Here is a 26,336-nt window from a genome sequence, read left to right as displayed (position 1 = left end):
GTGGGGGAAGGAAATGCCAAGCCAGAGAGATCCCTGTGTAGATGATGTTAAGAACTCCACTCACAGCCCAGATGGGCTAATATTTTCGCGGAAAGGAGCGCATCCTCCCACTTAGGGACTGAGCTACATAATCAGTTAAAGCTGGACACGGGGACTGGCTCACGGACACTAGAGTCGTGTTTGCACCTCTGGGTCATAGAATCTGTCTAGGGGGTTGCAGCTAGTCTTTGAAAGAGTGAGCTAGATTAGAAAACATCCAAGAGCCTTACACGTAGGAATGTCAGCATTCGTTATGAAACTGGTTTTGGTTATTCAGTCAACCCTTGAACAACATGGGTTTGAACCACATGGGTCCCCTTATTCGCAGGTTTTTTTCAGTAAATATACTGGGAAACTTTTTGAAGATTTGCCACAACTTGAAAAAATATTTTCTCTAGCTTACTGTATTGTAAGATTACAGTATATAATGCATGTAACATACAGAAGATGTGTTATTAGACTGTTACTGGCACGGCTTCTGGGTCAACAGTAGGCTATTAATAGTGAAGTGCTGGGGACATCAAAAGTTGTACATGGCATTTTGACTGGGGGGACTAGCCCCTGCATTGTTTGAGGGTCAGCTTTATACTCATGTGCACATAAGTATTGGCCTTACAAAGTGTATTTTTCACAATGGTCAGAATCAAAGGAGGTTGAAGCCTCTGACTCAGAAAGTGTGCAGAGGAGGGCGAGAAGGTTTTCCGCTGGGTAAGCTCAGCCCTCGGCAGAGACAACCGCAGAGGGGCTGATGGTTCTCCCTGACTCTGGGGGCTGTCAGGACAAAGAGGTAGTTTGTTTACTCCACGTGGCTCTGGAAGGCGGGATTTGCTTTCAAGATGGGATAGATTTTGGCTGGCCAGGACTTCCCCCCAGCAGAGCCATCTGATAGCAGAATCAACTCTCTGAGGAGGGAGAGAGACTCTCTGGCCACTGGAGCATGGTCCCCCGAGGGCTTCCAGCCCGGGGCCTCTGCGGCTCAGCAGTCAGGCTTTGGGGCCAGCCCTCAGAGGCCAGTGGGTTCATGGCCGAGGTCTAGTGTGGCCGGCCCCACGTGAGAGGCAGCTAATTTAACTAAACTGGGGAGCAATTCCAGAGACATGAGTCCACGTATCCTGCCTTTGTGTATCACCCACCACACCCCATTTCTAAAGCTCAACAGCATATTGTGGCTCAGCTGCCTTCTCCAAGGAGCCCGTGGAGTAAGGACCTCAGCCAAGTGCCAGTGGGGAAGGAAATCTATTATTTGCTTCCTTAAAATATGCTTGGGGAAAAAGTACTTTCTGATTTACCATCTGACTGCTGTACTTACTGCTGATCATGAAGAGTTTATCCTACCAGGGTGAGGTTCAGTTCAATCACCACACAGGCCCTTGTGTGGGTGGTAAGATGTTAGGGATCCATAGCTGAGAATGGTGGAGTGAAAGAGAGATTTCCTGAAATGCGTTGAGTGGGACGACATACAGACATTTGTAATTGATGGAAAGAATACTCTCGCCTGTATTATTTCCCCTCAAGACAGCTTTGAAAAGCAGGATTCAGTGTTTTTCTTGGCAGGCCCCTCCAAGACCCCCTGCCAGTCAGGAGCTAAGTTCACCTGCAAACATGGATTTTAAGGCAGTCCAGCCCATGGTCTTCTGTTGCCCAGAGACTCCGCCTTCTCTGCCCATTCCCCCTACGCCACTCCCCCCACCCCATCCCGCTTACACACACAGCTGGGCAGTTTTTTTGACAAGCACGTACAGGGGCTGTTTCCGCTCCACCTTTGTCTCCTTTCTTGCCAGAGAGGTTCTAGTCCAAAGCCAGACAGGCGTGTGGCCTGGCAGCGGCCCCTGAACCAAAGGTTTCCAGTAAGCAGACAAAATTCATGCCGCCCCATGGCCCCAAAGAAAATAAGCTTTTCTTTTCTTTAAAAGTCCTAAAGAGTCTTTGATCTGGAGGTGGTTTCCATGGGCAAGTGGGACAGCGTTAGAGGGTAGGAGGCATACTTGTAAATGTGAGTAGGAGCCAGCTGGGGTCCACAGTGCTATCCCACACACACAGAAGATCTGTGCCCTTGAGACTGCTTGCAAGGCTGACTGTGGGCTTTTGGAGCCACACAGGCCAGAGACTAAATCCTGATGCCACCACCACTTGCCGCTCTAGGGCCACAGAAAAGTTAGCATTAGCTTCCTTGTGTCTCAGATGGCCTGTGTCTGCAGATTTAAGAGAAGCTGAGGTGGGCTGCATAGAGCTCTTGGCACCTAGGAGGGGCTTAGTAAGCCATGGCTTTAATTATTCATTTCTTGTTTACTCATTTAGGCAACAAATAGGTGAAGAGGTAGAACATTCCTTCTTTCCGAATGACCCCTCTACTGGGTGAGCTCAGTCTAGTAGGACCGTTACACATGACAAGTAATAACTAACTGCATGTGGCAAACTAGGAATGCATTTGAGGTGAGTGCAGCCTGGAAGAGGGTGGGATTAATGACCTGGCAGAGGAAGGGCATCACTGAGAAGGCTGGAGGAGGGCAGGAAGGAGTTCCCCAGAGAAGAGGAAAGTGAGGGCACGCCCTGCATTCAAAAGCAGGAGGTCAGGAGATCAGGGTGTGTTCAGGAAGTAAACTGCAGTTTAGACCAGAACAGGAGGTGCCGTCTCTTCTCTGGGGGACTAGCAAAGTTCTCAGGACATGGGATCCAAATCCTTGTATACCTGTGTGCCTCCTAGAAGAAGGGGTATCTAATCCCCGTTTCGAAGAAGGGGAGCAGCGATGTCATTGATGAAAACCCACGGCACACAGTAGGTTCTGCATGAACGGCTGGTGCCAGGTTGAATGGAGAAGACATTCCAGCAACCAGATGTGGAACTGGTTCATTAGGAGCAGGGCCAGAGGAATGAGAGGAAGGAGAAGAATGGGTGTAGGTGAGGCCCATGTTAAGAATAATCCGCAGGGCTCTGGTAGAATGCGTAAGAGGCTGGCTCCACCTGACGGTGAGACTGGATGTGCTGTTCTGGCAACAGGCTCACACCTCCTGGTCCGGGCTGGAGATGTCCCTCGCTGGTACCCGGATGAGCATGGGAACCAGAAACTGAGGGCCGGGGGAAAAGGTTTTCTGAAATGAGCATTTCATTAACTTTCTCATGACCTCTCTTTGGAGGCACTAGGTTCAGCCTTGTTTCCTGGGACCTAAAAATAGCCCTCCTCTTGCTGGAGTTTGGTCAGGCCAGATTGTTTGGAAAGAAGTCTCACCAAACCACTGCCTCCCCAGCCCTGCTTGCTCAGAGATTCATGTCAGCAGTCTTGGTGCCCGACAGCAGTGTTCCCAGGGGTGTCAGCCAGGGTCCTGGCCATCCTCTCTGCCCTGTATATGTGTCAGGATTGTCCCCCAAATGAGCCAACACTGAGACTCTCTTCTAGCCACTGAGAATATGAAAGGAAATAGGATAGTTTATAGGCTCCTGCATTCAGGGAGGTGGAGCAAATAATTGTGATGTAGTGTGATAAGTAATATTTAAGATTTAGGGCAAGTCCTATAGAAACTCCGAGGTAGCAATAATTAATTCTGCCAAGTGGTATAGGAGGTGAGCTGGGGAAGGTGACATTTCAGTTAGACCATCCATGCACTCATTTATTCAGAAAATGTTTATGGATTACCCCTCCATATGCGGGAGCTGAGCTAAGCACTTGGGGTGCTTCACAAAGCGAACAAAGATGCCTTGTGGCGCTGACCTCCTACGTGTGTGCGCGCACACATGCTAGTGTGTTTGGGGGCAGGGCTGGGGGGAGGCGAGCAGACAATAACAAATACAAATGGGTAAATTGTATAAGATGTTGGGAGGTGGTAAGTGATCTGAGAAAAGGGAATGGAGAGTGTGGAAGTGGCTGCAGTTGCCCTAAGGATGCTAGGGTGGGATTAAAGAGGGGTGGGCCGGTCATTCCCAGCGGGGGTTCCCTTGGCTGCTGGTGGACTCTGAGACCCCTAGTCATGGTTTGTTCCTGGCTACTCTACTGAATGGCTGAGACTGCATCCCAGTGCAGCCCCTAGCCCACTGCTCAGAGGTGCCTGAATCTAGACCTCACAGAATCTGCCTGTGCCCCAGCCCCCTTCACCTGTCCTCTTGCAGTCCATTCAGCGTGGGGTCCAGGAGCCCACCAGACTAGACAGAACACTGTAAGCACAGCAGTTCTTCCCAGATACCATACAGTCGGAAGGAAAACACGGCCTCTTGTTTCCAGCCAATCTCCAATTTAAGGAGCCAAATGTCAGAGGAGTGGATCTCTGGCCATGGTCCTGGGGTGGACCTGTGGCCATCAGTAAGTAGGACGCCCTCTCAACTGTACCTGATTATATCAGCTAGAGTGAGGCAGGGGTGACAGGGCATTTGGTTCATGTTTGATTTTTTTAAAAGGGTGATCCCTGCTCTCATCTGGGGCTCCGAAGTCACACAGCAGGCAGGACTCCTCACTTTGAGTTCTGGGCCCTCTCGATGGCAGTTCTTGCCCGCATGCTGGCTCCTCAGCTCCCGAGGGGACATGGCCCAGAGCATGCTGGCCTCCAAGGCTGTAGTTCAGACGCTGCACTGCTGCACTTCGGGTGCATTTTATTACCATGTGGTTGTCTGTGGTCATTGGCAGCTATGACAGGGAAGCAGGTGATCCATGGGAAAACATTCAACAGGCTGCTTTGAAGAAAATATGAAGAAGTGTAAACAAAGAAAAATCGATCACATTTCCACTATCCAAATTTCCACCATCCAGAGCTTCTGCTAACAATTTGGTATAAATCCTTAGGGATGTTTTCCTTCGTGGCTGCAGGCACATGTGCCCACGTGCTAGGCTGAACCATACGAAAGCCCTGCTCTGATGGGTCAAAAATGGCCAAATTTTCATTTGATTCAACCAAATACAAGCATATACACAGCAAATACATATTTAAACAAAATGGGGCTGTACCGTAATACAGGTTTGTAAACTGATTGTAGCTTTCACTGTGCCGTTGATCTAGAAACAGTTTATCACAGTGGTCCAGGGCATGCGTCTAGGGGTTCAGATTCTGTCTGCTGCTTATTCACCTGGACAGCTTACCAATTCTTGTGCCAGGGCTTCTGCCTTGTATAGTGGGGACAATCACAGCACCCTCTGTAGTGGGATGTTGGGAGGGCAGAAGAGTTAGTTTGTATGTCAAATGCTTAGAGCAACGCTGGCAGAGCAAGCCATGATTATTACTAGGTTGTTGCTAATTATTGCTAGTCTGTTAGCAATGATTATTGTATTTCCAGATGCCCACTGTTAATACATGTTTTAGCTCTGTCCATTTTCCACTGTTGAGGTGACATCCTGTATACACATTTAAGTGCATCCATTTACAGTGTTAACACTTTAAGAATTTGAGGTTTAAGGTTATGGCTTTTTTTTATTATTATTATTGAAATATATTTGACGCTTAACATTGCATAAATTTCCAGTTTATAACATGTTCATTTCTTTTCAATTATATTTATACAATGTAATGTGAAGGCCATGTAGTGATAAAGGTGTTAGCTTTGAATTCTTCTGATGTGTTTTAAGCTGAGTGGTATACAAGGGATGTGAGAAACACACTCACTGGTCCAAATTCAATAAGTGGACATGGAGACAAAGAGAACAGCGGAGCGAGGCTTTAATGACGGTCTTGCAAGATCGGGTGTCTGGTGGGCAGGCACACCTGGGGAGCTTGGCGCCAGTAATTTATCTACTAGTGCGCGAGTCCCTCCCCTGGTTCCTCATTGACTGAGTACTACAGGGTTCACATTCTTCCCAGACGTCGCCTAAGCCAGTTATATCTTTCTTTTACATTTGTCTTAATTGTATTGGTAGGTTTAAAAAACTCAAACAGGTATTGCCAGGCCCTTATCAATTCCCCCACCCCCACTCTCAGCCTGAGCAGCTTTCACCACGTGGCCCTTTGTTAATACCTTACTGTTAAAATGTTTAAACATCCTAGTGGGAATAAATCACATTTAGGTTTTATACTCTTTCCTAACACGGGAAGGTGGCCTGGACTGTTCTGTCTTCACAGCTCTGTAAACTGGTCTCCTGTACTTCCTTTGATCCTCATGGCATTTCCCCTCTCCTCTCTTAAGAAAGGCTACTCCTTCACCCTAGAGAAACAGAAGTGAGAGTTCCCGGCTGCTCTGCTTTCTGAGGAAGTCATATCTCAGCCCCATAGCTGATGATGAAATCCACTTCCAAAATTAGCAACCCCCCCTCTCTTCACTTTAGAAAACTGTTTAGCAAATCCTCCCCACCTTGTTATTACTCCCTGGGTTTGGGGCTGGAAATATCCATCAGGGCTCCTGCCTGCCAGCTGGAACATTCCACGGCCTCCCCCGGGTTGACTAGACCCTGCACTGCTCCACCGTCTTCTCTTTGGCTCTGACGCACGTCTGTGAGGCCTATGTCCTGGTTGTGTGAATAAAAACAGCAGTTCCTGGAACCTAGGACTTGACCTTGCCCTGTGTGTTCTCTGTGGAAATGAGTCTGAATTAATTACCCTTCCCAGGCCTGGAGTTCTGGACATAGCTGGAATTGATGGGCCTGAGTCTGGAGTGAGATCTCGGTTCAAATCCTGGCTGTGCTGCTTACTCTCCAGGTGTTCTAACTGGCCAGGCACTACCACTAGCTGGGTAAGTCACTCACCCAATCTGAGACTCAGTTTCCCCATCTCATCAGTGGAGTTAGCAGCCTCAGTATTAAAACAGGTTTAAGGGAAATAATGTGTCCGACTGAGTCTGGGATCTATTACAGGCCAAGACAGGTTAATTTAATTAGAGAATGAGAGCCTGAACCACAGAGAGGTGGAGACTGTTCTGTGTTTTAGATAAGGAAATTAAGATCCAAAAGGAATGAGGAACAGGGACGGAAAAGGAAGGAAATTGAGAGAAGATTGGAGAGGGAATCTGAACATTTGCCTCGTGCTTCCCCTGCTTCCCCCTGACTCCTGTCCCACATGCTCCCCAGCACACACACTAAGTCCCTGGTGCCCATGTCCCCAGGGTGAGCACCTGTCATCCCATCTGGCCTTTCTGAAAGCCGCTTTGAAGAAGAGGAAGGATAGCACAGTGACCATGTGTATCCGAGGAGTGAGTCCATTGAGGCCCAAACCTCTTTAAAGCTGGAAAGGCTGAGAAGAAGAGGAGTTGGTGTAAGGGAAAGTGGGAGGGATGGGGCAGAATGGCCTGGAAGAGAGGAGGCAGAGGGGTGGCCTCGTTTCTTCCTCCAAGTCACAGTGGAATGGGCCTTTCTTGCTGCCCCCAGGCAGGCCCTGTGTTCCCTGGTCCATGCAGCCTGCTGCTTTCCTAGACAATACTCAGTGCCCCCCTCCCTGCCCTTACTCAAGTCCCTGACCTTGCTTCCTACTTCAGTGCAAAGAGAAATCCTGAGAAGGCACGCACAAGCTCTCACCAGCTTATCCGCAGGCCCCTGTGTTCATCCTCTGTGACCTGGTCTGTGACCCCAGCAGAGTGGCCACCTCCTGTAGGCACCAGACCCCCATCCAGCATGTTATAATTCTTCCCTTTTAAAACAAGGAAACCTAGACCCACTGCCTTCCTCTGCTGCTCCCAGTGCTTGTGCCCCCAGGAACCCCCACCCCCGCTTCTTGCCTGAGCCTCCAGCAGGCTCTGCCCCTTTGCACTCTACCAGACAGTTCTGGCAAAGGTCTTGTCTCTTCAGTCCAGAGTCATCTGTCCTCCAGCTGCTTGACTGTCGCAGCATTTGGTACAATCCATTGCCCCCTGTGGAAATAGGTTTATTTACGTGGCTTCCAGGATGCTACACTCTCCTGGGTTCTTCCTACCTCATGGGCTGTTCCTTGTGTGTCTACTACTCATTCCCTCCCATCTCTCTCTCTTCAGTGTTGGGTGTCCTCACCCTGTTCCCAGACTTCTCATAGGCACTCATGCCTTGGTAATCTTACCCATTCTTAACTCCCATCTGTGTGCTGATGACTTCCAAATTGATCTAAGTCCAGCCAGCTCATTTATAGCTCCCTTTGGATGTCTGATAGGCACCTCCTATTTAACACATCCAGAAACAAGCTCCTGTTTGCCCTGAGAAGGGAATGTAAATTAATTCAATCATTGTGGAAAGTGAGGTTGCAGAGAAAGGGGAACCCTCCTACACCGCTGGTGGGAATGTAATGCCCCACACCTACTCCTCCCATAGTTCTCTCCACCCTGTTAATGGCAACTGGGTCCTTCTTGTTGCTTTGGCAAATTATTGTGGTGCCATCCTTGATTCCTTCCTCAGACCGCACAGACAAAACATCAGCAATCCTATCTTCTTGGCCTTTAAAATATACCCCAACTCACTGGTATAAGAACAGACCCATAGATCCAGTGGAACAGAATAGAAAACCCAGATATAAACCCAAGCATATATGGTCAATTAATATATGATAAAGGAGCCATGGACATACAATGGGGAAATGACAGCCTCTTCAACAACTAGTATTGGCAAAAATGGACAGCTACATGCAAGAGAATAAAACTGGATTACTGTCTAACTCCATACACAAAAGTAAACTTGAAATGGATCAAAAACCTGAATGAAAGTCATGAAACCATAAAACTCTCAGAAGAAAACATAGGCAAAAATCTCTTGAATATAAACATGAGCAACTTTTTCCTGAATGCATCTCCTCAGGCAAGGGAAACAAAAGCAAAAATGAACAAATGGGACTACACCAAGCTTAAAAAGCTTCTGTACAGCAAAGGACACCATCAGTAGAACAAAATGGCATCCTACAGTATGGGAGAATATATTTATAAATGACATATCCGACAAGGGGTTAACATCCAAATTATATAAAGAACTCAACATGCCTCAACAACCCAAAAAACAAATAACCATATTAAAAAATGGGCAGAGGATGTGTACGCATAATTCTCCAAAGAAGAAATCCAGATGGCAAACAGGCCCATGAAAAGATGCTCCACATCACTCATTATCAGAGAAATGCAAATTAAAACCACAATGCGTTATAACCTCGCACCAGTTAGGATGGCCACCATAGAAAAGAATAGCAACAACAAATGCTGGCGAGGATGCGAAGAAAGGGGAACCCTTCTACACTGCTGATGGGAATATAAATTAATTCAATCATTGTGGAAAGCAATATAGAGGTTCCTCAAAAAACTAAAAATCGAAATACCATTTGACCTGGAAATTCCACTCCTAGGAATTTACCGTAAGAGTACAGGATCCCAGATTCAAAGACAGATTCACCCTATATTTATCACAGCACTATTTACAATAGCCACGAAATGGAAGCAACCTAAGTGTCCATCAGTAGATGAATGGATAAAGAAGATGTGGTACATATACACAATGGAATATTATTCAGCCATAAGAAGAAAACAAATCCTGCCATTTGCAACAACATGGATGGAGCTAGAGAGTATTTTGCTCAGTGAAATAAGCCAGGCAGAAAAAGACAAGTACCAAATGATATCACTCATCTGTGGAGTATAACAACAAAGCAAAAACTGAAGGCAGAAAACAGCAGCAGACTCTCAGAGCCCAAGAATGGACTAACAGTTACCAAAGGGAAAGGGACTGGGAAGGGTAGGTCAGAAGGGAAGGATAAGGGGATTAAGTGGCGTTATGTTAGCACACATAATGTAGGGGGGCCCAGGGAAGGCAGTATAGCACAGAGAAGAGAAGTAGTGACTCTATAGCATCTTACTACGCTGATGGACAGTGACTGCAATGGGGTGTGGGAGGGAGTTGATAATATGGGTGAATGTAGTAACCACACTGTTTTTCATGTGAAACCTTCATATGAGGGTATATCAATGATACCTTAATAAAAATAAATAAATAAGTAAAACAAAATGTACCCCAACTCTGTCCGCATCCTAGCACCTGCACCGCCACCAGCCTGGTCTGGGCCACCATCGTCTATGACCTAAATCATTGCAACCACTTCTTCATTGTTCTCCCTGCTTCCATGCATGTCCCTGCAGCCTCTTCCCAGCACAGCAGCCAGAGGGATCCTCTAAAATAGCAAGTCTGGTCATGTCACCCCTAAGCTCAGAGCCTCCCAGTGGCTCCTGTCTGGCTCAGAGCAAAGGCTGGTCCTTTTAGTTCCCATGAGTCCCCTTGTGATTCGGCCGCTCCCACCTCTGACCTCTCGGCTCCAGCCACACTTAAGCCCAGTTATTCCGTGTACCTGCCAGGTGGGCTCTGCCTGGCACTTCTTCCCCTAGGTGTCTGCCAAGCTTGCTTCCTCATCACTTCCAAATGTGTCTCTCTCTCACCTTCCCTGATGACTGTGTAAGGTGGTGATACCAGCCTAGTGTACCCAGGCCCATCCTTGGCCTTAAAGCACCTATCTTCATCTCATGCACATCTGTTTTAGTTATTTGTTTACTGTCTCTCCCTCCTGCAAGAATTTAAGGTCCATGGGGCCAGAGACACGTTTTGGTTCATAGCTATATTCCTAGAGTAGTGCCTGCACAATAGGCCTTCAAGAAATAGGTGTTGAGTGGATAACTGAAGGTGAAAACAGTTGAGAGCAGTTGTCCCTGAGTTTAGGGAAGACCAGAAGAGAGATGAGTGGCCCCTAAGAATCTGTCTTCCACAATCAGGCAAAATACAAAAATAGGTGACAGAGCAGGGTGGGTATCTTTTGGAAGAAAATAGGTGACCATCTGTACTGAGCCAGTTCTATAGTTAGCTAGACTTCATGGGAAGAGAGCTATTTTTCTGAGCTTTATGTAACATGTGGTTTTGTGTAAATCACACTTCTGTAAAGGGAATCCTATTTTAAATACCCTAGCAGAGATTGCTATTTAAAGGGAGCTGATGCCAGTTTCTTTGGTAAAATGAAAAATTTCCAAATTTGTCCTTAGTGTCAATTCATATTTTACCCTACAAAATTTATGTTAACTTAAATCAGGACTTGTCTGAGCTGAGGCGAGCTCCTCATTTTCCCTGTCTTTATTGTTCGCCTTCTCTTTGCCCTTGTTTATCTCCTCTTCATTCTGCTTTGCCTTGAGCTGAGTGTTTTTCCCTTAGGCTCAGGTATACAGTGTTCTTCTGTAATATGACCAGAATCAGAGAATGTGATGGGCAGTTGCTGCTTCCCAGAGCAAATGAGTTCACTTGGTGCAGTAAAGGAACCGACTAGGGGTGCGTGCTGCCTAGTGGGAATACAGGGCTAAGTTCCCAGGTGATATTCACATATACCACGTTTGGAAACCACTGGCCAAAGATTGAACCATGTACTGCTTACACTCTGCAGAACTGATTGGAGGCTCAGCGAACATCCCTTTTGAGACTTTACAGGACTAGCTGATTTGGGGCTGGAGTTGAGGGCTCAGAAATATCCCCCTCAGCATATCACCCACCCTGCTGATATCTTAGTCGAGAGTAATGTCCTGTGGCCTCTGCCTGATGGAGTTCTGTCCAGGTGTTCTCGGAGCATCTGCCTGCGTGAACTTGGGCTTCCCGGACCCAGCACCCAGTCTGTTCCCCTTCAAACTGGAACAGGCCCTCCCGGAGAGCACAGCTGTGCACTAACAGTTGCGTGGAAGGTGTGTAAGCATAAGACCAGAATCTGCCTCTGTGAAAATAGTAGAAGGTTGACCTGTTTAAAACTTGTTCAGTCTTGAGTCAGGTGGGACTCTTGATTTTCTCAAAAACTGTCTCCTTTTGGTTTTCATTAGGCCAAAAAGGTGATATCCTCTGCAGGTAGGGTAAGTTGGACTTTCTAGAAGATGAGAGAAATCTGTCTTTCTGATAACAATTGTGTTGATGTCAGGGAAGAGGTTTAATAAATAGGGTTGGCTTTGGCTGAGAGTTCAGTTGTAGCCATTTAAATAATAGGGTGTAGAATGTGTGCCTGGCTCACAATGGCAGGTGCTAGCCCGCCATGTGGCATGACCTCTCCAAGGCCACTTGTGTATTTGGAAGGTGTGCTGGCTTATTTTTCTGTAAAGGGATGGACTTCTTCTTTTCATTAGATCCGTGTCTAAGTATCTAGCCCTTCTGCCCTACATTCCAGCCTCCCTCACCAGGTTCTCTCAGCATCAGTAAGACAATGCATATGAAAATTCTTGGCCTATTGTGAAGGAAGAAGCGATAATCGCAACTACTATTGTCATTAGTCAAGCAAACCTGGTAATTCTTCATTTGAACCACACAGGTAAATTGGGACTGTTTCATGTTATGGAACGATTTGCTAGGGTCAAGTAAGATGCCTTCACATGTTACCACCACCCTGTGTAAACCAGGGTCCTGTTTATTTATACACCACATTCATGAGTATTGGATCACAGATGTGTGGAGACCCTCGTCTGCAGCGAGAAACGAAGCTGAGGTGCCGAGGGGCACCTGCCATGCCACGTTGTAGGGCTTGGAATCCACGGAGTAAGGATTCACTCTAGATTTCTCAATGGGGAGACCTCATGAGGAAAGTTGTTCTCACTGCTCTGTCTGGGGTCCTTGGTGCTGGAGAAAGGCGGAGGGCCAGTCCCACAGTAAAAAGGGCAAGGTGGGTGTCCACTGTCGGGCCGTTTGGGAGGGAGGCACAGCAGGCCTTGGCGTTGTCTGGCTATGGCAAGTGCTTCCTGACTCATTCATCAGATGAGCAGATGGAGCCACTCTTAGGAACAGCGTTCTGAAAGAGGCAGAGCCAGAGAATGGGTGGTTCCTGTGCTCAGGACCACGTCCCCATCGTGTCTTGAGATGGGGAAAAGTCACTCTCTGTTACTGAAAGAGAAGAGACAGCCCCCCTCACAGTTAGATCGAGGGCACTGAAGAGTGGTGGAAGGGAGGAGGGTGGCGATGCTCGCAGCTCAGGAAGACGCAGCACAGGGCTTCAGCTCTGCAGACCAGCTGTCTATCCAGAAGGCAAGGGGCAGTGTAGAAGGCACCCCAGCCCGGCCAGTGAGTGTGGAATGACTGGAGTACGGCTGATGGGCCTGCCCAAGGCCACCTTTCTAGGCCAAGAGACTTGCCCATAAAGTGGCCCTGATGGGTTCTGTGGTGCAGCACCTGAGAGCGCGGTTGCAGTTCTAGATCATATAATTCTGTTGATGTAGCTCAAAGTGAAATTAGCGTCTTAAATTTTTTATTTTCTTACAGTGGCCACATCATACTGTTAACTCAACAAACATACTGGGAACTTGCTGGGAATAAGCTCAGCCCTTTTGACCTCGTCTCCTGTCCGAGCACATGCAGTCGGGTTCTGGGCTCAGGTGTACAGTGTCCCACTGGTTAGCCCCAGGGTCGTGCTCAACCACTGCTACCCAGACACATTTGCTATTGCTGCAGACATCGGTTGGATCAATGGCTCTGTCTTCTATACCCTCACAGTAAACATAGGGAGGAGGACGCAGTCCTGGGCACCAGCATGCCCTCCCCCTAAGGTACTAGTAGCCAGTAGTCAGCACCTGTCAGCATGGACATCACCCGCATGCACCTCCCTGTTTCGCCCAGGGATCGGCAAGCTTTTCCTGCAAAGGGCCAGAGAATAAGTGTTTTTGGACTTAAGATGGCCAGATGCTTTTGCTTCCTCTTCCTTTTAAAGATGTCAGAACCAGTCTTAGCTCACAGGCCATACACAGAGGCTGCAGGCCAGACTTGGCTGGCTGACAGTGGTTTGTAACCCCTGGTAGCCACTGGTTTCTCATCCTCGTCTAGGAGCTTCATTAATTTTTTGCCTTGGTGACGGAAATTCAGGCACACCCCAGGTCTACTTGGTTTTCCTGAATCGTTGGCCTGGAGTGTAACAGAGAAACAAGGTCAGGCTCCCACGACTTGCTCCTCCTCTGGCAAATCATGGTTATCCTCACCCATGTCTGGCCTTTGGGTAGCACACCCCTCCCCGTGATGCCCGACAATCCCCGAGACAGTTGACATGTCACCTTTGCTCACTCTCCTAGTCCCTTGTATGTCACCCATCCGAGGCAGGAGCCTAAAGCTCTCTCAGTACCAGGGGGGCTCCCTGACAGTCTCCTAACTCACCTTGGCATTTCTCTCTTGAGGTTCTTCATGCCTTGTTCAGTTCAAAGATCATTCTGGACAGAAAAGACAGAGACAAGATAGGAGTTTATCATCACTATCGCACCATTGACTGAAAGCAGCATGCCCATCCCCTCTTGTTCTTTTTGCTTTTCACTTAATACGCAGCCCTTTTGGGAGTCCTGCACATTTTCTGGAAGCCTTGTCTCATTTTGGCCTTAGCTTCCTGATACTACTCATTGGTCTGGGCCACTCATAAACATAGGCATAAGCAACTTGTGCACCCACACCGGTTCCTTTGCCCATAAAGTACTTTTGAAATTGCATAGTCAGAGAAGAAGGAGGGCAAGAACAGGAAGAGGAAGGAGGAGGGTCTTTATCTCCCTATAAACAGCGAACTCTCTGATGACAAGCTCCACTCTCTGTCAGCAGTGTCCTGTCAGCTCCAAGTACAGCGGCCTGCCCCTGGGCAGCTGACCCTGACTGCCCGTCACGGTCTGGGAAAGGCCCCTGGAGTTGTGTGGAGCAGTCTTAAAGCCTGCGTGGTGGCCCTGCCCTGCACAAAGTAGGTATTCAATCAAAATCAGAATTCCTCAGTGTTCGCCACCTTTTAAAAAAAGTATTTTACTCATAACATAAAATTCGCATCTTAACCCATTTAAAGCATGTAATTCAGTAGCGTTTAGCACATTTCACAATGTTGTTCAACCATCACAGCTGTCTAGTTCTAGAACATCTTCATCACCCCAGAAGGAAACTCCTGCCCATTAAGCAGTCACCCCCCATTCCTGCCAGACCCTGGCAACCAGCAAATTGCTTTCTGTCTCTGTGGATTTGTCTAGTCTGGACATTTCACGGAAGTGCACCGTACAACATGTGACATTTGCATCAGCTTCTTTCTCTTAGCATAATGTTTTACAGTTCATCCACATTGTAGCACCTATCAGTTCCTCACTCCTCTTTCTTTGTGAGTGCATGCTTTTGTTGTGGTGAAATACGCATTCCATAAAATGTACCATTTTAACCATGTTTAAGGGCACAGGTCTGGGCATGAAGTATATTCACATTCTTGTGTGACCATCACCACCATCCATCTCCAGAACTTTGTTATCTTCCCAAACTGAAACTCTGTCCCCATTCCCCACTCTTCCCTACCTCTGGCACCCACCTACCTCTGTCTTTCTGAATTTGACTATTCTGGGGACCTCATGTCAGTGGAATCATACAGTCCTTTCGTAACTGGCTAATTTCATTTAGCCTAATATCTGCAGGGTTCATCCATGTTGTAGCAGGTGTCAGAATGTCCTTCCTTTTAAGACTGATTCATATCCCATTTTTGTGGACAGACCGTATCTTGTTTATCCGTCCCTCTGTGGATGGAGACTTGGGATGCCTCCACCAGTGTTTTCTACTTTGAACACTCTTGTTTCTTCCGCCATTCCAGATACTTCACCACCCTGGCCAACCCCCATTCAGGGGCTTGCACATCCCCCCATCTCAGGAGTGACTTCCATTCTTGAATTCTCAACTGTCTTACTCCATCTTCCCTTCCAGATTGTCAGACTGCAGAAAGGCACCTTTCTTTTTGCTAAACACTTTGAAATCTGGGCGACCCAGACAGTGGAGTCACTCACCACCTATCCAGAAGCCACAGGGTCGTTGGGGGCTTTAGAGTGGGAGGAGAGGGAGAGGTGTGATCCTCATGTCTAGTCCCCAGCTTATGAAGCAGAAAGACGAACAGAATACCAAGAAGACTGTCTTAGTCTCTTGAGCTGCCATAAGAAAATACTGTAGACTAGGCAGCCTAAACAACAGGAATTTATTTCTCACAGTTGTAGAGGCTGAAAGTCCAAGATCAAGGTGCTGGCTGATTCCCAGGGAGGGTTCTCTCTGTGACTTATAGATGGCAGCCTTCTCGTTGTGTCCTCACATGGGGGAGAGAGTGTGCTCACACACTCTGGTGTCTCTTTTCACTAATCCCATCATGAGAGCCTCACCCTCATAACCTCATCTAGCCCAGATTACCTCCCAAAGGCCCTACCTCCAGATACCATCAACACTGGGGGTTGGGCTTCAACATATGAATTTGGGGGCACACAGTTCAGTTCATAGCAAATACTTTCTGTAAAACATGTAAATGAGTCACAATATTTAGCCATACAGAGTCTAGCTAAGTTATAATGGATTGTAAGAAAGCATAACGGGATGTCATTAGTTAGGGCAGCTTATACTCAAATAGCCCCTTAAATGTTTCACTGGAGAGAAAGAAATGTGCCTTGGGGAAGCTGGAGATGGAACATTCAAGACAGGAAAGTGGGCCAAGTAAGATGTCAGCTGATGAGGATGTCTGCTTGGAGAGGACTGAGCAAAGCAGCCCTTCTCCCTCCATCAGCCCATCCAGTGCCAGGCACAGTGTGGGCACCCTGGCAGGACAGGATGACACAGTCCCTGCCCATTCAGAGAATGCTGGCTAGTGGGGAAATCAACAGCAAACAAATGGACAAACAAGGGCATTTGGGGCTGTGATAAGGGCCTGTACAGGAAGTTCCCTGCGTGGCTATGAGAGTGATAAAGAGCTACTGCAGGGCCCACAGTGGCAGGGAGATGAGAGAGGCTACCTACAAGGTGGTATTTGAAAAGCCTGAAGGAGGGCTGTCCAGCCTTGCAAAGTCTGGGAGGAAGACCATTCCAGGCATAAGGAACATCAGACAAAGAATTGGAAATGTCTGAGGAACAGAAAGGCAGCCTGTGTGGCTGGGCAGGAGTAGGGGAGGTTACTACTCCTTCTGTCCAGCTGCGTGGACTTGTCAGCTGTGTGGGAGCGGGGATGTCATGCCGCAGAGGGCTCTGGGGTAGCGTGCTCTCCCCCGTGGTTTATGAAGATCTCTGGCCGCTGGGGGGAGGGCCAGTCCAGCTGGGAGGGAGGCTAGTCCGGTAGTCCAGAGTAGGGACGTAATAGTGGCTGGGCTTGGGCGGAGGCAGGTTGGGTGGGAGAAGGGCAGCGTTACTGGTGGTTGAGGCAGAGGCATCAGTTAAGGGTGACCTCCCGGGAGACTGGGAAAGGGGTAGGTGAGTAGCTGGGCATGCTGGCAGAAGTTGAGAGTTCAGAGCCATGGGCCTGGTTGAGACCACTGAGAATTAGGTAAGAGGTCTGGGGACAAGCCAGCAGAGAAGCTAAGGCAGCAGCTGTCATGGGCTGGAGAGCAGGAGTTGGGGGCAGCATAGTGATGGGAGAGGGGTCAGGGAGGGAGTCCAAGTGGGGGGCCTCAGTGGAGGTCTGGGTGGGGGAACCCAGGCTCCACGTACTGCTGTCTGTGGTGCTGTGGGCAGCTTGGCTCCAAAAATAAGGGCAGAACCTCTGCCCTCCAGGATCCAAGGCAAATCTCCAGCACAGTGGCCCAAAGGGGACAGATTTTGCCGTGTTGTCACTAACCCACTGACCATAGCCACCACCCTATTATTATTATTTCTGATGAAGAGGAGAATTTAAAGGTCATGCTGGACACCAGCTTCCAAGTATCACAGCCAGGACCAAAGCAGCCTCACTTAGTGCAGAAGGCATCCCTAGGCAGGGGACACACTCCATCCTCCGCACCTCACTTGTTACTTGTCCCCGAGGCTCCTGTGACTTTGATGTGGTTGTGCCCTGTCCATCATCCGCTCTCAGACCCAAGGTCCCGGCTATGAACTTAAGGTGTGCCCCTTGTACCACGACATGTCACAGCAGCCTTTGCATTCTGTCTAACCTCCTGGGTATCATAGTCCACCCTCCCCATCGCCAGCCTTGTTCTTAACTGGGTGGAGCTGGTGGCCCAGAGGGGCCCTTCCTGCCCCATGTCTCTGGATCAGGCACTTGGGAAGAAGAGTGTCAGCCCTGTGCTGGCTGAGCTTGGCTCATGGATTCTGGAAACCATTGCAGACACACAGGCTGGGTGGGAGAAGGCTGAGAGCGTACCACAGGTGCTAACGGGACCACCCTTGCGTCCATTTACGTCCAGCTTCCAAAGCTGCCCAGGTGACATGCTGCTGGTTCTCAGCTCCCAGTCCCCGAGGTGGGCAGTCATCACTGAGGCCACTAGTGGTGGCCACCCGTGCCTTTGTGAGCAAATGCCTGCTTCCCTTTCTTTTCTCTGTGTCCCATCTCCTCCTCTCCTACTTCTCCTTTCCACTCCTCCCTGCCTAGTCTCAGGTTTCCTTCCCTTGGCCTGGGCAGTGGCTCTGCTTGTCCCTTTCTTGAGGACCTTCCACATCCTCTGCCTGCCCCTGCTATGGAACCTTTACGAGCCATCCCAGCCTTGGCAGCCCATGTGCTGGGCCTCTGCCCAAAGATGTGTATGTGCCTGGCTGGCATCTGCAGGCTGAGCCCTGGCCCTGCTCCCCGCAGAAGCAAGGCCCAAAGGTTTTCCGTTAGCTGCAGCCTGGCTGAGGCTGTCCTGAGGGAGTGGGGGATGGGGACGGGGGAGGAGGAAGAGGGGCTGGGAGAAAGCTGCCCTTCCTGCAATGCCTGCTGATAATTGGCTCTCCAGAACCAGCCTGGGACACAAGGGCCAGCTGGGTCAGGAAGTGGTGTACAATGCTGCTCTTTCAGGGGGGACACTGCGTGATCTTCAGTCCTGTACACTTGCAGGGAAATCTGGAGAACAGCCTGTTCTCAGAGGATCTTCTCTAATCTAGACCGGAGGTGAGAAATTGAGAGCCAAACTTCCCACCCTCTGCCCTGGGAGGGTCCCGCCAGGCATTGCCCACTTTGGAACCCAGAGATTTCCTTCAGAGAGTCTAGGGAGGTGGGGAAGGGAGCAGTTTCTCTCAAAAGACCATGAATAATGTACCCAGTGCTCTTTAGAGGGGGGAGCACTGGGAAGCAATCAGTCCCTAATAAATCAGATGTAATGATTTCTTAAGAGACTACGCCCTGCCTTAGCAACTATGGGCCCCCAAGGTAAAAAGACAGGGTCCCTGCCCTCCCAATTTAGATCCCAGTGGGGAGGTAAGACAGTATACTAAGTGTCAAGCATGACAAGAAATAGAAATTCAAAAAGAAGGAAAGAAGAAATTATTGGCCAGAGTGGCCTGGCAAGTTCTAAAGGAAGGTAGAGTTTGGTCTGTGCTGGGAAGTTAGGGTGGAATTTGGAATGTAGAAAAAGTAGAAGAGCTTGGGACGGGGGATGGCACTGCAGGCACAAAGTACTACATTAACTAAGTACAGGAAACTTGACATCGTGGGGAACTTCTGCCCTGGAAACATTCTGGTGTCTGACCTGAGGGCCCTCGAGGACCCACGGCCTTTATGAGCCCAGAAGGCCTAAGCGCAGCCTGCCTCTGAGCACAGAAAGCCTTGGCACAGAAACAGGGCAGCAGGCCTGCAGCCATAGGCTGGACACCCCCTTGGCACTTTTGTGTGGGGAGGCGCTGGTTGGAGAACTCCGGGCAAGTGAGCTGAAGGGAGTAGAAACTCCCAGGAGCCTGCAGAGCAGGGTCCGGGGCTGTCCTCCAAGGGCAGGTGGGGCTTGTGGGCATGTTGTAGCTGCTGGTTTGGAAAGAAACTTCGTTCTATAGCCCAGTGCTAGGCTAGGCCCTGTCCAGTGTACTGGACTACATACTTGGGCCTCTGACTCTGAAATGTCCACACAGAAGTTGTTCCATACCTTCCTCCTCAGGGCACTGAAAAGGTAACTCCTCAAACTCAGGAGGGTCGGAGGGGCGTTGCTATCAGGTCCCTCCCCTGCTCTGTAGCCTTCTGTGAATCCTTGATATCCAAAGCCCTCCATCATAGAGTCTGAAGAGGTAAAGGAACCTAAAGATTATCTAACCCAGCCTTTTTTACAATAACCCTAAGAGGTTATCATGCCTCTGGCTGTACAGTTGTAATAACGGGAATTCTCTCCTTCACAAGATAGCTTTAAGTTTGTCCATAAAGAGCCTGTCTGTTCTTCTACCTGTTGCTCTAATTTTGATCCCTATTGTTACTCCGCCTTCCACATGACCACCCTTCACAACATTGATGTTCCTCTAGGTTTTCTTCAGGTCCCAGGTCCATCCCAATCCAGGTCATGCTCTTTTAGCAGTGGTCTAGTTGTCAGTTTCCCTCATAATATATAAAGCCTAAAACTGAATAGTGTTTTTACATGTGAAATTGATTTGCATAGAGACTTGGAACCATCCCCTCCTTTATTCTGAACACTGTACTCCTTTTAATACATCCAGAGCTGAGACTTGCAAGTCTCATCAAGCATATCAGAGTGTTGCTTATGTAATTTAACAGCTAAATAAAACACCTAAATCATGTTCACAAGTGCTGCTTGGAGTCATATCTCCCCTGTGCCAGGGACTTATCTCTAAATATAGGATATTTCCTTTATACCTACTAGATTGCATATTGTGAGGTTTAACCCATTTTTCCAGTCTGTGAAAAGGCATTTGGATCCTGATTCTGTCTCTGTGTTGTTGGGGGGTTGTGTCTAGTGCTGGGGTTGTGATGCAGAGCCTCAGCTGCAGAGCCTCTCTGCTGAGTCTGAGTCCCAGTGCTGCACTTGCTAGTGGAGTGGCTTTGAGCAAAGTACTTCACCTGTCTAAGCCTTGGTTTCCTCCTCTGTAAAATGGAGATGATTAATACTAATAGGCCCCTACTTGTAGGATGTAGTTATAAGACTTTAATGAGATAATCCCAAATGCTGTTTAGTAGGCACAGAGCCTGGTAGTAAGCACTCATTAGCTGCCATTGTATTAATGATCACAGCCACTGCTACTGCTAGTTCACGTGCTTATTCTTTTAAAAATGACTCTTTCTCACCCCAAACCCTCCTGGCCCCATCCTTTGCTTACAGAGTCCCCTCAGGGTGAAACCCCCTGTCCGGGTTCAGAACCTCTGCAGCATCTTTGATGTTCCCTCTGCAGTGTCCTCTCTGACTGGGAGCTCCTACTGGCCAATCCTATTGAAACTAACTTTACAGCCCACCTTATACTGGGTTTTTGCAATTTTCACTTCCATCATTTTGGTTGAGGGCTTTATTCCTTCACTTCTCTGCTATATAATAGCTTTGTCCTTCAACTCCAGGATCCATCCACCTCTCCTCTGGCTGGTACACTGCTGCTGGACGGGTTCCCTCCAGCTGTTGTCCCTTGCTGCCCCTGAGAAGCCCACTGGCCTTCCACACCCAGCACCACCTCCCTTGCTGGCTTCATCTCCATTCCTCTCTTTATACGTACTGCCCTCCCACCACACCAGCTTGATGCTCCAGCCCTTTCTCTCTGGTGCCTTTCCCCCTGACATCCTCTGCATGCCCTCCATAACCCAGCCCCTGTGAGCCCCTCTACTGTCCAGAGCTCTTACGGTGTTTCACGGGCTGGGTGTGAAGACCTGGTTGACCAGGGTTGGATCCTATTAGTATGACCTCGGACAAGTCACTTAGCCTTCCTGTGCAATAATCCTAAATGCCCCCAAGTGTGTTTGAGGCATAAATGAGAGAAGTAGATACGTGGCAGAGGAAGGCACCTGAATGGGTCACCCCTCCAGAGAGGTCTTCACTGAGCAGCAGCACAGTTTCAAGAGGTTCCTCCCTTCTTTCAACATTTAGAGCAGAGAACATTTCCAATTTACAGCCAACACACACACACACACACACACACACACACACAGGGTCTATATTTACAAACTTATAGTATATTCTTTTTTGTTGCTTAAGGGAATTTGAAGGTGTTTTTTTGTGTGTTTTTTGTTTTGCAGCAAGACTCATGATGACTACAAAGCTTGGGCAATCGGTCAGTTGGTGTAAAAAAATGCTCGTGAAATAAATCTCAGTCCCACCCATCATGAGTCGTCCCACAAGGCCCTGAGTGGTTTCTAGCATTTCCGGCCATGTGGGTCTCTCCTTCCTCATGGCCCAGGCTACTGTCTCTTCCAAAGCACCCCCGAGCCTGACCACATCCAGTTCAGCCCCTTGCCAGAGTTGGTTCTTGTTGTCATTTTGCTCTTTATGTCCCTTTCAGTTCCTTACAGGATGCAGGCAACCTTTAGGGGCTCCGCAAATGTGGACTTTGCCCAGAGGTGTCACTGCAGCCAGAACCCCATCACTGTCTTGGAGCCAGGGGAGAAACCGTTTAAACCACAATAACACATCTGAGGAAGTGGAGGCAAGATAATGGCCTGGGAGCAGAAGCTGAGAACCCAGGTCCACACAAGGACGTGTGAGGGGGCGGCTGGCACTCCATAGGAGCTGGGCCCCCAATGGACACAGGCACTGCCTCGCTGGGAGATTTGGGGGAATAAGCTTTTCACTTCTCTCTTGCAGCCTTTCTTACAAGAGATTCCTCCTTGACTGGTCTCACCTCTGACGGGGAAGGGACCCTGTGTTAGTCTCCTGGGGCTGCCCTGGCAAACGAGCTCAAATTAGGTGGCTTAAAGCAACAGAATTTTATTTGCTCACAGTTCTGGAGGCTGGAAGTCCAAAATGAAGATGTTAGCAGGGCCATCTACCTGTGAAGGCTCTGTGGGGGAATCCTTCCTCACCTCTTCCAGCTCTGGTGGCTACTGGCCATCCTTGCTGCCCCTTGGCTTGTAGATGTGTTGCCCTAACCTCCGCCTGTCTTCACTCAGCCGTCTTCTCCCTGTGTGTCTGTGTCCCTGTGTCTTCACATGGCTGTCCTATAAGGACTAACTAGTTTTTGGATTTAGGGCCCACCCTTATCCAGTACAACCTCATTTTAACTAATTACAAAGACCATATTTCCAGATAAGATTATATTCACAGGTACGGGGAGATTTGAACTTGAACATAGCTTTATGGGGGAGACACAGTGCCAGAGACACAACGAAGTTTAAAGAGATGAGTCTGGTAGAGAGAAAAAAATGGTAGAGTAGACTTAAAAAACACACCCAAAAGTTACATAAACTAGATATAAAAGAACATACCTTGGCAAAGCCTAGAAATAACCTATTTTATGACATATATATACATACACATGAATGTATATATGTATTTTGTCCAGATAAAGACTCAAATGTAAAAAACAAGCAATTAAACATTTAGAAGAATATGTAAGAGTATACAAGCATTAATCCAGGGGCAGGAGAAACCTTAAGTAAATATAGACACTATAAAAGATAAGATGAACATACTTAACCACGTGAGGTCATCCACCATGAGAACATACTGTACTCCAAACTCACTGAGTCCGGGAAATACAAACTGAAGTCTTGATGAGGTGTCCTCTACCCCTAAAACCAGCAACCTCATTTGGATCCTGATTAGAACAAATTGCAAGTTTTTTTGTTTTGACACAATAGGAACATGTGAACGCCTACCATTTGATGATTTTTAAGGAATTATTCTTAAAATTTTAGGTGTGATAATAGTATGATGGTTAGTTCTTAAAGAGTCCCCATTTTTCCCCTTAGAGGTTCATATTCAAGTATTTACTGGTAAAATGGTATTACATCTGGGATTGACTTCAGATAAGTCAGGGAGCCAGGGGGTCAGAGGCCAGTGGTACACAGCAAGGGTCAGCACAGTACAGGCACAGGCCGAATCCAGACCAGCCTGGTTTTGTACATCCAGTTCCATTGGAGTGCAGCCCTGCTCACTCGGTTGTGTGTTTGGCTAGCATCTCTGAGGCTACTTCTGCTCTCCAGCTGTAGACTCGAACAGTTGCAATGGAGACCATATAGCCTACAAAACCTAAGATCTTTACAAACTGGCCCTTTGCAGAAAATGTTTGTGACCCCTTGTCCATAAGGAAGCATGTTTCACTACAAGTTAATAATGGTTGGCAAAAGGGACTATGTGAGGCTTATTAGCCTAGTCTCCATATTTGTCTGTATTTGGACTTTTCCATAATAAAAAGTTTTTAAAAACTGCTTTGATCCACCAATCCCAGTCCTAGGAATTATCCCTTGGAAATAAAAACATAACTTAATAAGGATTGAAGTATAAGAATGTTTACTAAAATAGTTTACAGTGGTATAAAAACTGATTGCCTACCAACACCAGAGTGCTTGGGTAAATCACATGTTGAAACTAGAGTTCTACCGGTCCGCTGGTAAATTATACTCTGAATTTTTCAGATATTTTCAAGTGCGAAAGGCAAGATGTAGGAAATTGTGAACATGACAATCCCACTTCTGTGGAACAGTGGTAGAATTAACGTGCAGGTTGTGTTTGCGGGGGTGGGATGCATAGCGGGTTGTTAACATGGGTTGGGATAGAATGACATCTTAACGGATGAGAAGGAAAGCAAACCAGAAGGAAAAGCCTTTTGTGCTTAAGCAACCTACCTGATGTGATCCCTTGATGTGTTTGTGCAAGTTGTATTCATATGTACACATGCTTTGCTAAGTTAAAAAGAGAATTAAGATTTTCTGAAGCAACTGGGAAGAAGTGAATATATTTATTGCCTCTTGATCTATGTAAACACATAAAAGAGAATTTAGTTAGAAGTTGGAAAATGCCCACGAATGGGAAAACAAGAGACTGAAGTGACCACTGCCAGCCCGGGCCCCTAGGGAAGGCTTCGCGGAAGGGTCTACTGGAGAGAGAGTGGAGTGGCTAGATGGTCTTAGGGTCACAGCCCCTCCCCAATCTCAGTGCCTCTTCCTCCTGCTCCCGGAGAAATAACGTTTCCCTGGGGACTGAAAAGTATCCCTTTGTGTGGGCTTTAACTGCCATGCTGTTGTGCCAATTGAATGAGTGGCAGGCGAGCACAGCAGCTGGCCACAGCTAATGCCAGGCGGCAAAGCCCACTGCCTTAGGACAGCCTGGGCAGCTGGCCTGGGAGCGCTGCCCACTTCTGCCCCCCACCAGGGGCCCTGTACAGGGACAGTGGCACAGGGGTTCTGCGGGTCCAGAGAGTGAGAAGTGGAGGGGAGAGCAAGGGGCGGGGCGTCTGGGAGGGTCTCAGCCACTCTCAGAAGCTTATTCATCTCATCCTCCTTTCCTCTCCCCCGCTCTTGTTTTTCAGACTGTCAGCATCAATAAGGCCATTAATACGCAGGAAGTGGCTGTAAAGGAAAAACACGCCAGAAATATCCTTTTAGATGTTGCTTGGAAGACCGACCCTGGTTGGGGGTGTCAATTCGTGGGGACGGAGGTCCGGGTGAGGCATCCCTGCTCAGCTGCAGGAAGGGGACTCCCACACTAGCCAGGCCCTGCAGGGTCTGAGCAGTGTCGGTGACAGCAGCTGGCCTCCCTCTGAGACCACAGCTGATCAGGGTGGAAGGACCAAAGTGGCCACCCGGTCCCAACCACCCTTCTGGCACTTCAGCTTTTCAGAACTGCACAGTCATCTGAGGTTACTTTGCTTGGAGATGCTTCCTTAGGGCAGAGGAGGGATTTTCACCTGTGTCATCACAGTGCTCCAGGCCCTACACTTTACCCACAGGGCCACACTCCTTGGAGACTTGATCATCTCCCCTTCTCTGAGCACAAAAGCAAAACAAAGATGAAGTGGTTGACCTTAATGCTGACAAGGGACTCAACCATGGACATAAGGTCTACCTGTATGAGCCAGTTGCCCCTAAGCCAAAGGGGAGAAGACAACACCAGGGTGGATCAGGGAACAGATGACTTGGTTCCGCTCCCCACCCCCACGCTGAGTTAGCAGAGGCACTGGGCAACCCCATCATGGGTCTCTGGCTTTGGAGAGACGTACAGGCAGCACTTCTGCTGATGGATCCCCTGGGATCTCCTCTTGCGGTATGGAGTCCAGGAGCTGCAGGGCCGAAGGAGAGGCTGCCGGTTGGGCGGGCCTGTATCTCTGTGTGCGCAGGGCCAGTGCAGGGTGCAGTTCAGGGCAAGTGGAGGCTGGGCTTCTCCCTGGCATGGCCCGCCCCTTCTTATGTGTGCTCCATAGCCAGTCAGGTCTTGAAGCCATTCCACCTCCACCCTGGAGGAGACCCTGCGGGCTAGGTGACCAGAGAAGCTTGGCATTGCTGGCGTTATGCCCTAACACATCAGGCCTCGGGAAACATCACTAAGAACGCAGACTGTTCTTCATGGGAGGGAAGACAGCCCGTGTCTACAGGAAGATGCTCTGGTTGGAATTAGGGCTTTGCTGCAGTGTGGGAGCTATAGAACCCCTCCCAGGTATCCCAGAAACCCAGCTGGACAGTGAGCCTACCTAGATCTTGCCCTTTTCTTTCCAGAAAGGCACAATCCCCCTGCTTCTCTGAGTCAAGCATTCCTTATAAGTGGCCCAGCTATTTTCTCAGAGGGAGTTACCCAGTCCTGAGCCCTCCCTGCTAATACTGATTGCTCTGCTGTGAGATACAAAGTAGGAGAGAGATAGTTGTCAAGGGCCACTGTGCTCCTCTGGCTG

The 26,336-nt window shown here is 48.5% G+C and overlaps 1 protein-coding gene across 3 annotated transcripts in view; it reads left to right on the top strand.

The window, feature by feature from the left end:
- HIP1 (huntingtin interacting protein 1) overlaps positions 1-26,336 on the top strand; it is a 154,438-nt gene that overhangs the window by 78,556 nt on the left and 49,546 nt on the right. For all 3 annotated transcript variants that reach the window (XR_008992192.1, XR_008992193.1, XM_036887297.2), the window contains one exon: positions 24,981-25,044. Coding sequence is in view for 1 of the 3 variants with exons in the window: in XM_036887297.2 (XP_036743192.2) it covers positions 24,981-25,044 (64 nt within the window). In the remaining 2 variants the exon portion in view is untranslated. The remainder of the gene's footprint in view (positions 1-24,980; positions 25,045-26,336) is intronic.

Source organism: Manis pentadactyla, chromosome 10 (genome assembly GCF_030020395.1).
Source record: "Manis pentadactyla isolate mManPen7 chromosome 10, mManPen7.hap1, whole genome shotgun sequence".
In the NCBI taxonomy this organism is placed as follows: domain Eukaryota; kingdom Metazoa; phylum Chordata; class Mammalia; order Pholidota; family Manidae; genus Manis; species Manis pentadactyla.
Note: the sequence above shows the minus strand (reverse complement) of the source record. Positions and strands in the feature narration are given on the sequence as shown.